General features: G+C 43.7%; 1 protein-coding gene across 1 annotated transcript in view; it reads left to right on the plus strand.

Annotated features, from left to right (window-relative positions):
* Positions 1-14,550, plus strand: part of LOC308312251 (NBAS subunit of NRZ tethering complex-like) — a 98,141-nt gene that overhangs the window by 55,004 nt on the left and 28,587 nt on the right. Inside the window, 10 exon segments of the mRNA XM_080794629.1 lie at positions 57-179; positions 553-655; positions 5,073-5,150; positions 6,509-6,663; positions 7,627-7,739; positions 8,537-8,650; positions 9,361-9,474; positions 9,948-10,105; positions 10,966-11,043; positions 12,490-12,666. Of these exon segments, the coding sequence (XP_080650755.1) occupies positions 57-179; positions 553-655; positions 5,073-5,150; positions 6,509-6,663; positions 7,627-7,739; positions 8,537-8,650; positions 9,361-9,474; positions 9,948-10,105; positions 10,966-11,043; positions 12,490-12,666 (1,213 nt within the window).

Consider the following 14,550-nt stretch of genomic DNA (forward strand, 5'->3'; position numbering starts at 1 on the left):
CGATATCGTGTGTGTGTGTGTGTGTGTGTGTGTGTGTGTGCGTGTGCTGGCTGCAGTGTGGTAGAGGTCCTAGAGAAGCATGGTCTTCAGAAGGCCATCTCCTACGTGAGGAACAGTCAGAGCAGTGAAGAGGAGGCTCACCATCTGATGGTCAAGCTGTGTCGCCACACCGGACGCAAGTATGTGCACACACGCACACAAGCACACACACACACACGCACGCACGCACACACACACACACACACACACACACACACACACATCACGTTTTTAGCTTGTAGATCGGCTATTTTCAGAGCGCAACACCCGAGCGCAACCACATAAATAAACATAAAGTGATCTCTCCTCCGCTAGTTCCTCCCTGCCATTTTATTCTGCCATTTTCAGTATAAATCGTTCTATAACGGACTTTTCGGGCAAGTGGGAATGACCTTTAGGCAAGCAGAACATGACCTGTGACACTGAGACCTTAGTGTCAACCCCTGATTGTGTGTGTGTGTGTGTGTGTGTGTGTGTGTGTGTGTGTGTGTGCGCGCGCGCATACACGTCCAGAAATCCCCCCGTCAGTGAGTCGGTGTGGAGAGCTCTTCTCCAGGACCTGTTGGACATGCAGCAGAATGTCTACACCTGCCTGCAGCCGGAGACCTGCCACCAGGTGGCGCTGCAACGCAACACGTACACACACACACACTCTCTCTCTCACTGTTTTACATCCATCCGTTTAACCCATTGAGGCCTGACGTCGACATTTAAAACAGTCTTCTAAATCCTAACAGTTTTGTCAAATACCTCATGTTTCTATATCAGTGGTGCTCAATATTTCATGTCAAGGACCCCCAGGAAATGATCTGTATTTGGCCGCCGAGACCCCCATCTGAAAATATGTAGTTCCAGGGACCCCCCAAAAGCAAATATATGAGTTAAAAACGTTCGCTCTGAAAGAATATATATATATAAAGATTTGCACCACATTTTCACGATTTTTCCAAAATTGCAGACCTACAAGCTCGTACGAGCTTGTAGGTCTGCTATCTTTCAATAGCTACAGCATAACATAATGCTTAAAACACCAGAAAGGGGTTCCCGTTAAGAATGATTGAGGTCAGCCTGAGGGAGTTCCAGGTGGTCCCCAGCTTAATAATTGTATTGCCATCCATGTTACTTTTTTGTGGTCCGTGGCTCAAATGCTGAATAAATAATGGGCATTGATATGAACCATAAGCCCTCAATGAATTGCATTGCATTGAATGGGAATTGAATGGGGCTATGGGGTGTTATGCTAGTTCGCTTATTTCCATCGAAAGAAGTAGTAAAGTGTGCCGCTTGGGATATTATTTACATTATGAAGAGAGGATATATACAAAGAAATTATAATTTTGAGCGATGGAAATAAGCGAATTAGCACAACACCCCATAGCCCCATTCAATTCCCATTCAATTCAATGCAATTCATTTAGGGCTTATGGTAGGGGAAACAGCCAATAAGGAGCTTTTGCACACAATAACACCTGGACCTCTTTGGTGGGGACGTAACAACTACAAAGAAAGGTAAGAAAGCCTTTTAGTATGGAATTCTCCTTTAAGGGTTGAAAACCACTGCTCTAGATGCTTGACCATTCGATTTTAAATCGATTACAGATGCATCTATGATCCCCAATACATGATTTATTCCCCCCTTCACCGTGTAACTAATACACAAAGGGCTTGCTATCCATAATGAAAACAGAATAATTTACTTCAATTTTGTTACACTAAAAAAAAAAAAAAAAAAAAAAGATTTCATTATAATAAATCAAAAATAATGAATTTGAAAATTAACATTAAACAATAGTCTTTTGACATTTTGTTCTCATCGCAATTAATATATGGCACGATTTTATTTTCCACCCCTAATCAGATTGATGTGAGCTCTACTGGAAATTATGTGTGCTGGTTCCAAAATCTCCTCTCTGTTGCTCCAGGTGTTTGTGGAGTCAATGCTGTGAACCCATTCTGGACGGGAACCCCTTTTGGTGTTTTAACTAAGCATTATTTATGTTATACTTTAGCTATTGAAGCTGGCGCGCTACGAGATTGTAGGTCTGCTATTTTTTTGTAATCATAAAATCTTTGAATATAGCTAGGCGGGAAATAGAGGTGATAGTTCAGTTTGTGATACAAGCATGAAATTTGGTACAGATGACCTTTACATGACCATAATCGATAATCAACCTCGGGCCACGCAAAATTCCTCCATTTTCCAAGATGGCCGCAATTGGACCTATACGTTTTGGACTACACCAATTTGCGGGGCCTATAAAACTTAAAATGTCCCCTAATTTTGGTATAAGATATGTCCTGGAGGTATTTCTACCAAGTGAGATAAAACAATAACATTAGGTTCCAATATGGCGGCATATTTTTCAATATGGCTGCTGAGAAATTGCATAAATGTACATCTGCTCATGGTTAATCCACAGTTGGCGATACAAGCATGAAATTTGGCACAGATGACCTTTATATGACCATAATCGATAATCAACCACGGGCCACGCAAAATTCCTCCATTTTCCAAGATGGCCGCCAGTTTGCAATTAGACAGCTAGGCCGGAATAGAGGTGATAGTGCAGTTGGTGATACAAGCATGAAATTTGGTACAGATGACCTTTACATGACCATAATCGATAATCAACCTCGGGCCACGCAAAATTCCTCCATTTCCCAAGATGGCCGCCAGTTTGCAATTGGACATACGTTTTGGACTACACCAATTTGCGGGGTCTATAAAACTTACAATTTCCCCTAATTTTGGTATAAGATATGTCCTGGAGGTATTTCTACCAAGTGAGATAAAACAATAACATTAGGTTCCAATATGGCGGCATATTTTTCAATATGTCTGCTGAGAAATTGCATAAATGTACATCTGCTCATGGTTAATCCACAGTTGGTGATACAAGCATAACATTTGGCACAGATTACCATTATACCACCCTAATTGATAATCAACATTAGGCAACGCATTTTTCAAGATGGCCGCCAGTTTGCAATTGGATCTATACGTTTTTCAATATGGCTGCCGAGAAATTGCAGAAATATAGGCCTATATGGTTATTCCACATGCATTTGTAAATTACCATACACAGAATCCATTTATGGCACATTTTAAAGTAGGTAAGTAGATAAGTAATAAGTATACAGATTGGCCTACTGGCAGTATCATATTCTGTCCTCTTGAATGTATATTCAACCAGTGTTTCCCAGGCTGCACCACGGGGAGGTTTCTGTATATTCATTTTTTTTTTTACATTTTAAAGTGATTTGAATGATTTTGAATGACCTAAGTTCAAATAGGGTGACATATGTTAAATATTATATCACCATACACAAACTTGCGTCCCATAAAGCTTAGTGCTTTTTTTCTTCTTTTTTCTTTTTTTCTTTTTTTTGTAATCAGGCAAGTCATTATAAACACATGGTGGCTGGACAAGTGACAGGCCAGTGTACTAGCAACTGCAACCACAGAGGTGTGTGCAAATAAGCCCAGACCACAACATTCCTTTTTACAACCACATCGCGTCAGCTCCTGGCATGATTTGGCCACTGCTGGAAGATCTGTCCAGTGTGGAAGCTAGGTTCTGTCCGTCTGGTGCCATCCCCAGTGGATTGGACTTGGCAAAACAGGACTGCACAAGAGTGACTGACCCCATATATGTCCTGCTTGGTATGCAGCTCTCTTGCCATGTTCCTTTAGAGCGGCACTTGTTGGTGGAATGCAATCATATAATCGCTGCTTTCTAGCAAACAAGTCCAGTCGTGCCTCATTCACTTCCTTGTAGGAACTACTTTTATCGTACATGAGTACTACGAACTCCTCAAGGACTTGCATGTCTTCATCGGTTACTGCAACAGGTGTTGAACCTAATTTGGTAAAGACTGGGGATATTTTATCAAATATCACCAACTGTGCATTAACCATGAACAGTACATTTATGCAATATACCGGCAGCCATATTTGAAAAAATGCCGCCATATTGGAACCCAATATATATATTTCTAATTGTACTTGGTAGAAATACCTCCAGAACATATTCTCTTATATCAAATTGTGGGGAAATAAAATATTTACAGCCCCAGCAAGGTCTTACAGTATTATAACGTATTATTAAACGTATTTACAGTTGCAGCCATTTTTAAAACTGGCAGGCCACCTTGAAAAAATTGGAATTCTGTGTGGCCCGAGGTTGATTATCGATTAGGGACATATAAAGGTCATCTGTACCAAATTTCATGCTTGTATCACCAACTGAACTATCACCTCTATTCCCGCCTAGCTGTCCAATTGCAAACTGGCGGCCATCTTGGAAAATGGAGGAACTTTGCGTGGCCCGTGGTTGATTATCGATTATGGTCATATAAAGGTCACCTGTGCCAAATGTCATGCTTGTATCGCCAACTGTGGATTAACCATGAGCAGATGTACATTTATGCAATTTCTGGCGGCCATCTTGGAAAAAGGAGGAATTTTGCGTGGCCCGAGGTTGATTATCAATTATGGTCATATAAAGGTAATCTGTACCAAATTTCATGCTTGTATCACCAACTGAACTATCACCTCTATTCCCGCCTAGCTAATAGTCCAAAACGTATTTACAGTTGCAGCCATTTTTAAAACTGGCGGGCCACCTTGAAAAAATTGGAATTCTGCGTGGCCCGAGGTTGATTATCGATTAGGGACATATGAAGGACATCTGTGCCAAATTTCATGCTTGTATCACCAACTGAACTATCATGCATTGAAAACAGCTATTTCCCGCCTAGCTAATTTTTTTTATTTTGACGTCGGGCCTAAATGGGTTAAAAGCTCTCCTCTCTGTTGCTCCAGGTGTTTGTGGAGTCAATGCTGTGTGTTTATTAAACTCTCCTCTGTTGCTCCAGGTGTTTGTGCAGTCACTGCTGTGTTTAACACTCTCCTCTCTGTTGCTCCAGGTGTTTGTGGAGTCACTGCTGTGTGTTTATTAAACTCTCCTCTGTTGCTCCAGGTGTTTGTGCAGTCACTGCTGTGTTTAACACTCTCCTCTCTGTTGCTCCAGGTGTTTGTGGAGTCACTGCTGTGCTCCAGCCGTGTGGAAAACATCCGTCTGGCAGGTCAGCTCATGCACTGCTCAAAGGTACGTCGGCCTCTGACCGTCCCAGAGAGAGAGAGAGAGAGAGAGAGAGAGAGCTATTTAGCACTAATTATGCTGAGGAACCACGGAGTGCTACACGTGTCCTAACGAAGGTCTTTTTTTCTATTGATAAAAATATGTCGGCCTCTCCTTCTGCAGCGTACTCCTTGGTGTTTCGTGCACGCACACTGCCGTTCACTCCCTTGTTTACGGCTCCAAATGAATGAATGAATCTTCTGTCTTCATTTCTGACGTTTCTCGTTTTGGAATATTAACGCCTCTAGAGAGACTTTAGCGTGACCAGCGTGAGGTAAGGGAAGGGAGGGGCTTTTCAGAGTAAAATCTGCCATATCTGCTGAATAATTCCCCATAGCACTTTTTTGAACAACATATAACATGTTGATTTATTCATTGATTGATTGATTGATTGACACGGTTACGGTAAGTTAGGGCATTGCTCTGGCATGCATTGCAACAACTTGCATTGTTGATGTTGTATTTTTTTTCTTCTGTACTGTAACATGTTATAAAGTGTCCATCACTGATCCCAGGTCAGCTAATAGGACATATTGTAACATGTTATAAAGTGTCCATCACTGATCCCAGGTCAGCTAATAGGACGTACTGTAACATGTTATAAAGTGTCCATCACTGATCCCAGGTCAGCTAATAGGACGTACTGTAACACGTTATAAAGGGTCCATCACTGATCCCAGGTCAGCTAATAGGACGTACTGTAACATGTTATAAAGTGTCCATCACTGATCCCAGGTCAGCTAATAGGACGTACTGTAACACGTTATAAAGGGTCCATCACTGTTCCCAGGTCAGCTAATAGGACGTACTGTAACATGTTATAAAGTGTCTATCACTGATCCCAGGTCAGTCAGGACGTACTGTAGCATGTTATGATGTCTCCATCACTGTTCTCAGGTCAGCCAGGACGTACTGTAACATGCTATGAAGTGTCCATCACTGATCCCAGGTCAGTCAGGACGTACTGTACCATGTTATAAAGTGTCCATCACTGATCCCATGTCAGCTAATAGGACGTACTGTAACATGTTATAAAGTGTCCATCACTGATCCCAGGTCAGCTAATAGGACATACTGTAACACGTTATAAAGGGTCCATCACTGTTCCCAGGTCAGCTAATAGGACGTACTGTAACATGTTATAAAGTGTCCATCACTGATCCCAGGTCAGCTAATAGGACGTACTGTAACACGTTATAAAGGGTCCATCACTGATCCCAGGTCAGTCAGGACGTACTGTAGCATGTTATAATGTCTCCATCACTGTTCTCAGGTCAGCCAGGACGTACTGTAACATGCTATGAAGTGTCCATCACTGTTCCCAGGTCGGCCAGGATGTGCCGGTCAGCGTGTCATTCCGGGGCAAAGCTCTGTCTCTCAGAGTGTCCTACGACAGGAGCGTAGAGCTGGTGCTGGCGGCGGCCAGGGAATACTTCAACTCCTCCACCGCACTGAAGGACCCATGCATGGATCTGGCCAGGTGAGAATGCTTGATTGAATCCATTGACACCTGGAGTGCACCTGTGTCACCATCGTTTTTTTTTTTTTTTTTTTCATTTTAAACTTTTTTTTTTCAACTTTAGCTGTTGAACAATAGCAGATCTACAAGCTCATAGTGTGGCAAGTGCTGCTGTGGATCTGCTATTTTGGAAAAAAAATCGTGAAAATGTGTGCAAATCTTTGAAACAAAACAAAAACAATGTATGTATGCATTCCGTACATTCCATAGGGCTAGACCACATGGACCTATGACATCATTGACTCGCGACAGGAGCAGTCCCTATAGAGCGCCGCAGTCCCGCCCCCTTTCAGAAAAGCGAGTGGCCCAGGAAGTGGAAGCCCATCGGCACTTTTAATATAATTTATTTAAAGACGGTTACGCCGCGGACAAAGCCAATTCGGATCGTGACGAATCATGACAATGAACACAATATTTTGGGCCGATCAAATAATTTATAAGACGAAAAATATAACAAATAGTGTTGTCTCCTGACTTTCTTTTCTTCTTTCTAATGATTTGATCGTCCCAAAATATTGTGTTCATTGTCATGATTCGTCACGATCCGAATTGGCTTTGTCCGCGGCGTAACCGTCTTTAAATGAATTATATTAAAAGTGCCGATGGGAGAATGCATGGGGCTTCCACTTCCTGGGCCACTCGCTTTTCTGAAAGGGGGCGGGGACTGCGGCGCTCTATAGAGTGAAAGATTGTTTATTTATGACATAAATAAATATTTGAGGCGTTTTTATTTTAGTTGTAGAGGGCAAGTATAATGTTTTAATGCATATTTGTCTCATTAGCCAGGGTTGCTTTTAAGATTTAGAATACTTTTTGTTTTAATCGGCCTCAGATCTAAATGGGGTAAGCATTGTGTAACTTACAATTTAATTGCATTTTGAGTCAGTACTGTGTGTGTGTGTGTTGTGTGTGTGCGCGCATCAGGGCGTGTCTCCAGCTCATCACAGATCGTCCTCCAGCCATCCAGGAGGAACTGGATCTCATCAGCGCCCTCTGTCTGCTGGAGGACTTCAGTGTCAGCATCCTGCCACTGCAAGGTACCAGCCAAGACAAAAGAGAAAGAACGGGAAAAGAAAGACAGACATGCCATATCTGGTTTTCTTCCCGTAAACGCCATTGCTGTAAATCGGTGGTTTTCAATCCTCTTCATGTCGAGGACCATTATTTATTCTGCATTTGAGCCACGGACCACCATGACATAGCCTCTCAGATGCAAAACAATTCCATGCTGTATTACTATTGATGTGGTACCATTTAGGAGAGAGAACAGTCAAATGTTGATAAAAAATAACAAATTTATCATTTATGTTTATCCAATTATGTAGACTTCTTGTAATGTAAGTAATTCTGATGATTAACAATAATGTAACTCTTGAGAGCGTGAAATGAAACAAATGGAACCGCAAGGGTCCATTTTTTTATTTTTTTATTTAATTTAATGTAATGTAATGCAATGTAATTTGGATGCCAAACCCGCAATGTTAATCGCAGGTTATAAGCTTTGTATCAATATCAAACGTGTAAAGCTAAAAACAGACCTGTAGTGCTGTCCAGGTTGCTAGGCAACGCCTTCGTCACGCCCAGCACAAGGACGGGTGTGCGCACAGCCGCACACGCCATTGGAATCCATTCAAAAGTGCTGCCCACTGGTAGTCTAATGGTGTTGTTTTATTTTACATACATTAAGTTCTCTAAAATGATCACAGATTTGTTTTAATGAAGTGCTTTTAAATGCAACGCTTGCTCTCTTCATGTCTGTCTGTCTGTCTGTCTGTCTGTCTGTCTGTCTGTCTGTCTGTCTGTCTGTCTGTCTGTCTGTCTCTCTCCCATGCAGTGCGCCTGCGGTCGAACCGTGTGTCGGTGGTAGAGCAGTGCATCTCTCAGTGTTCTACGGCCTACAGACAGTCCGCTACGCTGCTCAACCTGGCTGCACTGCTCCGAGTGGCAGGTACACGAGCTCGCGCACACACACACACTCGCGCGAGCACACACACACACACACACACACACACACACACACACACAGTATGCCCAGTAGTTTGGGGTTCAGGGCTTCATACTGTATTTGTTTTGATCTCGATGTCTTCTCCTGTGTGTTCATTGATCTCTGACTCACATCAAAGAGCCTGCTCAGCCACGCACACACGCATGCACGGTAGGCCTCGGACCTACCATGCCGTTCTGACCGATCAATAAAAGAATGCTGAATTAACTAGCTTGTATTGGTAACTTTGACTGCACAATAGCCTCCAAATTTAACCTCCTTGTAGGCCTATATTATATAGGCCTATATACAATCAAATTTTATTCCATTTAATTCGCTTAGTTGCACAATGGGACAGTAGTGTTTTCATATAATAGGCCTACATTTAACTCACCGACATCACTTCGCCACTGAAATCTAAGCTCTCTTCACTCTTAAAAAATATATACTAATATATAATATATATATATATATATATATATAAATATATACTATGTCTGTCTGTCTGTCTGTCTGTCTGTCTGTCTGTCTGTCTGTCTGTCTGTCTGTCTGTCTGTCTGTCTGTCTGTCTGTCTGTCTGTCCTCTCTCTCTCTCTCTCTCTCTCTCTCTCTCTCTCTCTCTCTCTCTCTCTCTCTCTCTCTCTCTCTCTCTCTCTCTCTCTCTCTCTCTCCAGGAGATGAGGAGGTGAAGCGTAAAGGTCAGGTGTTGACCCTGCTGGCAGAGCAGGCTCTGCAGTGTCTGGACTTCAAGGCGTCTTACATCCACTGTCAGGACCTCATGCACGCAGGTACGCACACACACGCACACGGTTCGATCGCTATACATATCCAATGACTTTGGTTATAAAGACTTCTTCTAAGCTAGAATCAAAGGCGCAGGCCACTTCGAGAATGGAAACTGACCGCAGTGTTGTTTTTGGCAGCAAATTTAGATTTTAGTTTTAGTCACTGTCTCTTGAAACGTTTTCATTTAGTCTTTGACATTTTAGTCACCCATGGAATGTTTCAGTGTTAGTCTAGTTTTAGTCGACTAAATGTCATAAGATTTTAGTCGACCACATTTACAGTTGATTTAGTCGACTAAAATGTGTTTTGGGAGGCCATGATGCCGTCGTAATGACAGATTTTTACACTTGCTGAAAGTAGCCGCTCTACAAGCTCGCAACGCGCCGCGCTGCTCACAGGTCACGCCCCGGGGCTGGGAGGTTGTGCAGTCTTCTGGGACAGTGCTGATGGTAGTTTGGTTCCGTGTTCTCCCCAGGTTACTCCCCGGGCTGGGAGGTCTGCAGTCTTCTGGGACAGTGTGAGGGTTATGCTGACCTGGCCGCTCGCCAACAGCTGCTGGCCTTCGCCCTGACCCACTGCCCCCCCGACAGCATCCACGGGCTCCTGGGGGCCTCCAGCGACCTCCAGACACAGGTCTGTCTAAATGTCTGTACGTCCGTCCACCATTGTTTCTTATGGTGGTTTGAGGGTTAAAATTAGGGGCGATCCGATCACGGAAGATCGGGGACCGGTCACTCGGAAAGGTCCAGACCCACAGGAACGCAACCAGGGTGCCGGCCCCCCGATTCCGCCCCGCGTCCGAAACGGTTGAGGAATGACAGTTAACGTTTGGGGGTCCCTCTATTGTACCCTCTACTTCAGGGGTTCCCAAACGTTTTTGGTGTCAAGGACTCCCAGATCATAGCCACTGATACTCGGGGTTCTTGGTTGATGGTCTGATACTCAGGGTTCTTGGTAGGGATGCCGCCGAATAATCGATTTTTCGATTATGTGTTGCCGTCCCCAAAATAATCGAAAATCGAAAAGAAAAAGGTTTTTTTTGTTTTTCTTTTTTTTTTTAATAGTTAAAATATAGGCTAATAAGTAAGGCTGCATGATATATCGAACATGTACCTTCATCAGAGTGGAGAATATAAGTATAAATCAAGTTGAGCAAAGCCACTCTTCTCTGCCCCTCTCTCTAACAGACACAGTTAACGATCGCTTGTTAAGTGCCTGCCAGACAGACAATCAGATGAAATGAAGGCAGGTGTAGACTAGAGTGTAGACTATGTTCTCTTTATATCAAGTAATACATACCAGCCCCTTATGAAACTACTTCTCCCCAAATCCAAATGGATTTCATTTTCCATCCTGAATGGCACTGAGAAGATCTCCACAAAGGTTTACTCATCAAAACTGATTATAAAACTGTAACCATCAAAGCATGCACTCAATATAATGGTTATGTTATTTGAGGGTTAAATGTATACTCTGGTGTTTCTCTGCTCCAGGTGTTGTACCAGGTGGTCAACTACCAGATGATTGACCCCACGGACCCCCACAGAGGACCGGAGGAAGACCACGCCCAGGTGTGTGTGTGTGTGTGTGTGTGTGTGTGTGTGTGTGTGTGTGCGTGCCCGTGCGTGCGTGTGCAGTGTTATTTTCCAGCGTGTTTTGTGATATATCTGATGAGGTGTAAATGTTACGTTCAGGGTTGTTCCACTACCTCTCCTGCCTGCTTTGTTCCCTCCCTTTCCGGATGTTATTATATCCCCTATACTGACTAGTACAGTTGAATTTTTTCATATTGTTTGCAACCCAACGAGAACCCCCCCCACCCCCCCCCCAAGTCCCACCGCAGCTTAGAACGGGAGCGGTAGGGTGAATCAATTTATGGCCTGTTAACAGTTTCTAATGCCGTGACTAAACAGTCATGTTCCAGACCTCCCTGCCCTCCACCACTCGTCATGAATATCCATTTTAACCCATTTAGGCCTGACGTCGAAATAAATAAAAAAAATCTTCAAAATTCTGACAGTTTTCCGAAATACCTCGTTTCTGTATCAGTGGTGAATAATATTTCATGTCAAGGACCCCAAAAATGATATGTAATTGGCCACCCCCCCCCCCATCTGAAAATATGTTATTCCAGGAACCCCTCAGAAGCAAAGATTTGAGTTTAAAACGTTGGCTCTGAAAGAATATACATTGAAAGATTTGTGCCACATTTTTCACGATTTTTAAAAAATAGCAAGCTCGAGTGGCACGCTACGAGCTTGTAGATCTGCTATTTTTCAATAGCTAAGTTATGACATAATGTTTAAAACACCAAAAGGGAGCCCAAAATGGGTTAAAATCGCGTCGTCGCTTGTCGTTAGAGTTGGAAAATATTCCAAAGATCACAACAACCGAGCGGAGAAGGAATGCACACGCTGCGCGGCACCGCCGCCGCCATTGTAATGCATTCGGCCTCAGTTTCCCAGAATCCTTTGCCATGCCAGTGCGATGACGTCATCAAAATGTGTCACCTATCCCACTCTGTCCGATGGAAACCCCGTTTGACTTAAAGCATATTAACAAATGAACTGCTCATGACAGAACGTTACTCCAATTAAGCATTATTATTGATATCAAACCCGATCGCTGATTTATTTATTTTTTCATATATATATTATACAGGCTGACTAAAGTTCTAAAAAGCTGAATAACTCAAAATCTAATGAGCTCTACATGGTTTGGATAAAACGTGCAATGTTCGGAGGTCTTTGCTGATTATCCGGTGATCCCGATTGGAACATTGGCGCTTTCTAGAGCAAGGATGGCTTTATTTTAGCTCGCTATAGCATTGATCCTATTTATTTATGGCCAAACTGGATGTGAATTCAGCGTTGTGTCACATTACAACCGGCGGCGGCAGTCTGCGATTTGGCTCTGCGCCCACCAGGTGGCAGTCAACTTGTTTTAAAAACGCGTGTTAATTTCACTCTCTCCTTTCCCCACCCCACGCCCGTCCTCCTGGTCCCCTGCCCCCCCAGACCAGTGCTCCCCGTCGGGCCTCCCCCGTGGGAGCAGCGGGGGTCCTGCTCCACAAGACCACCACCAAGACCATGGAGGTGCTGTCCACCACCGGACTGACCACCAAGGCCGTGCTGAGCGCCGTCACGGACCACCGCTGGTGGAAAGACTCTCTCAGCTACCTCCGCCCGCTGACCGTAAGAACGCGCCACACAGACAGGGAACCTGCATGCCCTACACACTACCACCACCACCGCCGCCGCCATCTTATACTGATAAGATCTGGGAGGTCTTTCTGACCCATTTTGAGATTTTAAAGTTGATTGTCTTTGCCCAGTGAAGCTCACAAAAGGTTCCCCCTTCCATGACTTTTCCTAAATATCTCTTGTTTTTTTTTTTTTCACTTTTTTCATCCGAAACATTTTCTAAATCTGCTATTTTCAAAAGAATTTATATACTTGTACAAGCTCGGGCCCGGATTGCTGTTTGGCGTCACTGCTGCCGACTTCCATGGACACGATCACAAGCCTCCCGGGACCTCGCGAGAAAACGCCCTCCGCACCCGCAGCAATGTGCGCGCCGGTTCTGCCGCGCAGACTTACCGTGCGAAATACCCACATTTAATACATTTACCCCAAAACACACACCTAGCGTCCCCACAGCCCCCGCACTGCATGTTGGGAAGGACACAGCTTAATGTAGGGGGCACCGATTGCTGTGCAACATCCCCCTCATGTTCTCAACCCCCAATTCGGCTACACCACACGCACTAAGCTACACAATTCTCCGTCGCCACAACGCGCGCAGTCGGATGCCAAGTTATTCCGCGCATTATTTATTTCCCAGTCCCACCACGGTCTCATAGTAACCTTGCATCAGTGTCACTGCAGTGCAGACACGGACGTACGGACGATTTTTGGCTCGCATCGAGCAAGTGGAGGTTACGAGGGAGGGGGACTTGAACTGTGCTGACTGAGTGTGTGTGTGTGTGTGTGTGTGTGTGTGTGTGTGTGTGTGTGTGTGTGTGTGTGTGTGTGTGTGTGTGTGTGTGTGTGTGTGTGTGTGTGTGTGTGTGTGTGTGTGTGTGTGTGTGCGCGTGCATGTGTAGTTTGATTTCAGCATGTTTTACTCCCATGCACAGTTGCGCAGTGCACACCATGGGACAAATCAGCTTTTCAAATCGGCTTTCCACCCCCTGCCACTGTGCCCACAAACGCATGTCCAAGAAGAAAACAATCTAAATTCTAAACCATTATACTGTATACTAACGTCAGCATCGGGCAGATCAACACACGCAAGCGTTATTAGTTGAGTTTTCTTAATGAAGTGCCTCTGAATTGTAACGGTGTGTTTATGTCAGTCAGTTCCGTTGATCCGTTGTTATTCATCCACCACCGTGCCATACGCACGGACTGGAGAGAGACGAAGTGTTTCTCTCCCTTCGGCTCATGTAGCCCTCATTGTAACTACAAATATTGTTCCCGAAGAAACAATGTGGGGTCACTGCAATCCAAAAGATTGTAGGCCTAGTATAAATCAGTCAAGGTCCCCCAAAACATATACGGTGCTAACTAATGTATCCAAAAACAGTAATTTATTGTAAGTAAACCAAAACAGTACAACGCTGTTTAATGTGAGGCTATTTAATGTTATTTGATTTGCTTTGATGTGAAATTAGTTATCATATATCTGTTATCTTCAGAAGAAGACATTGCACATTGCAAGAGACATTTGGACTAATGCTTTGTAAGACCTGTTGTGTTTGCATTGTAGGTATACTGTGCCAAAATGCAGTTTTCTATGCATTGAAGGGGTATTGAGGGGTTTGACCCAAAAAACAACAAATAATAATACCCATCCGTTAATACATGTGAAGGGCACAATACTGGGTTTAAAAACACAGCTGAAACATGAAGTGGAGTCTGTCAAATCCCGCAATTTCCTTCTTCCCATTGCGCTGCAACGTAACTAAGATTCTAGTTTCTTTATACAAATGAAAACTTGTGAACAGGGACATTCTGCAATCTGCATAATGTACTTTCTACTTGTGGTACTTGAAGTACATTTTGGTACTGCACCCA

The sequence above is a fragment of the Protomyctophum bolini genome (assembly GCF_963924005.1).
Source record: "Protomyctophum bolini genome assembly, contig: SCAFFOLD_58, whole genome shotgun sequence".
Classification (NCBI taxonomy): Eukaryota; Metazoa; Chordata; class Actinopteri; order Myctophiformes; family Myctophidae; genus Protomyctophum; species Protomyctophum bolini.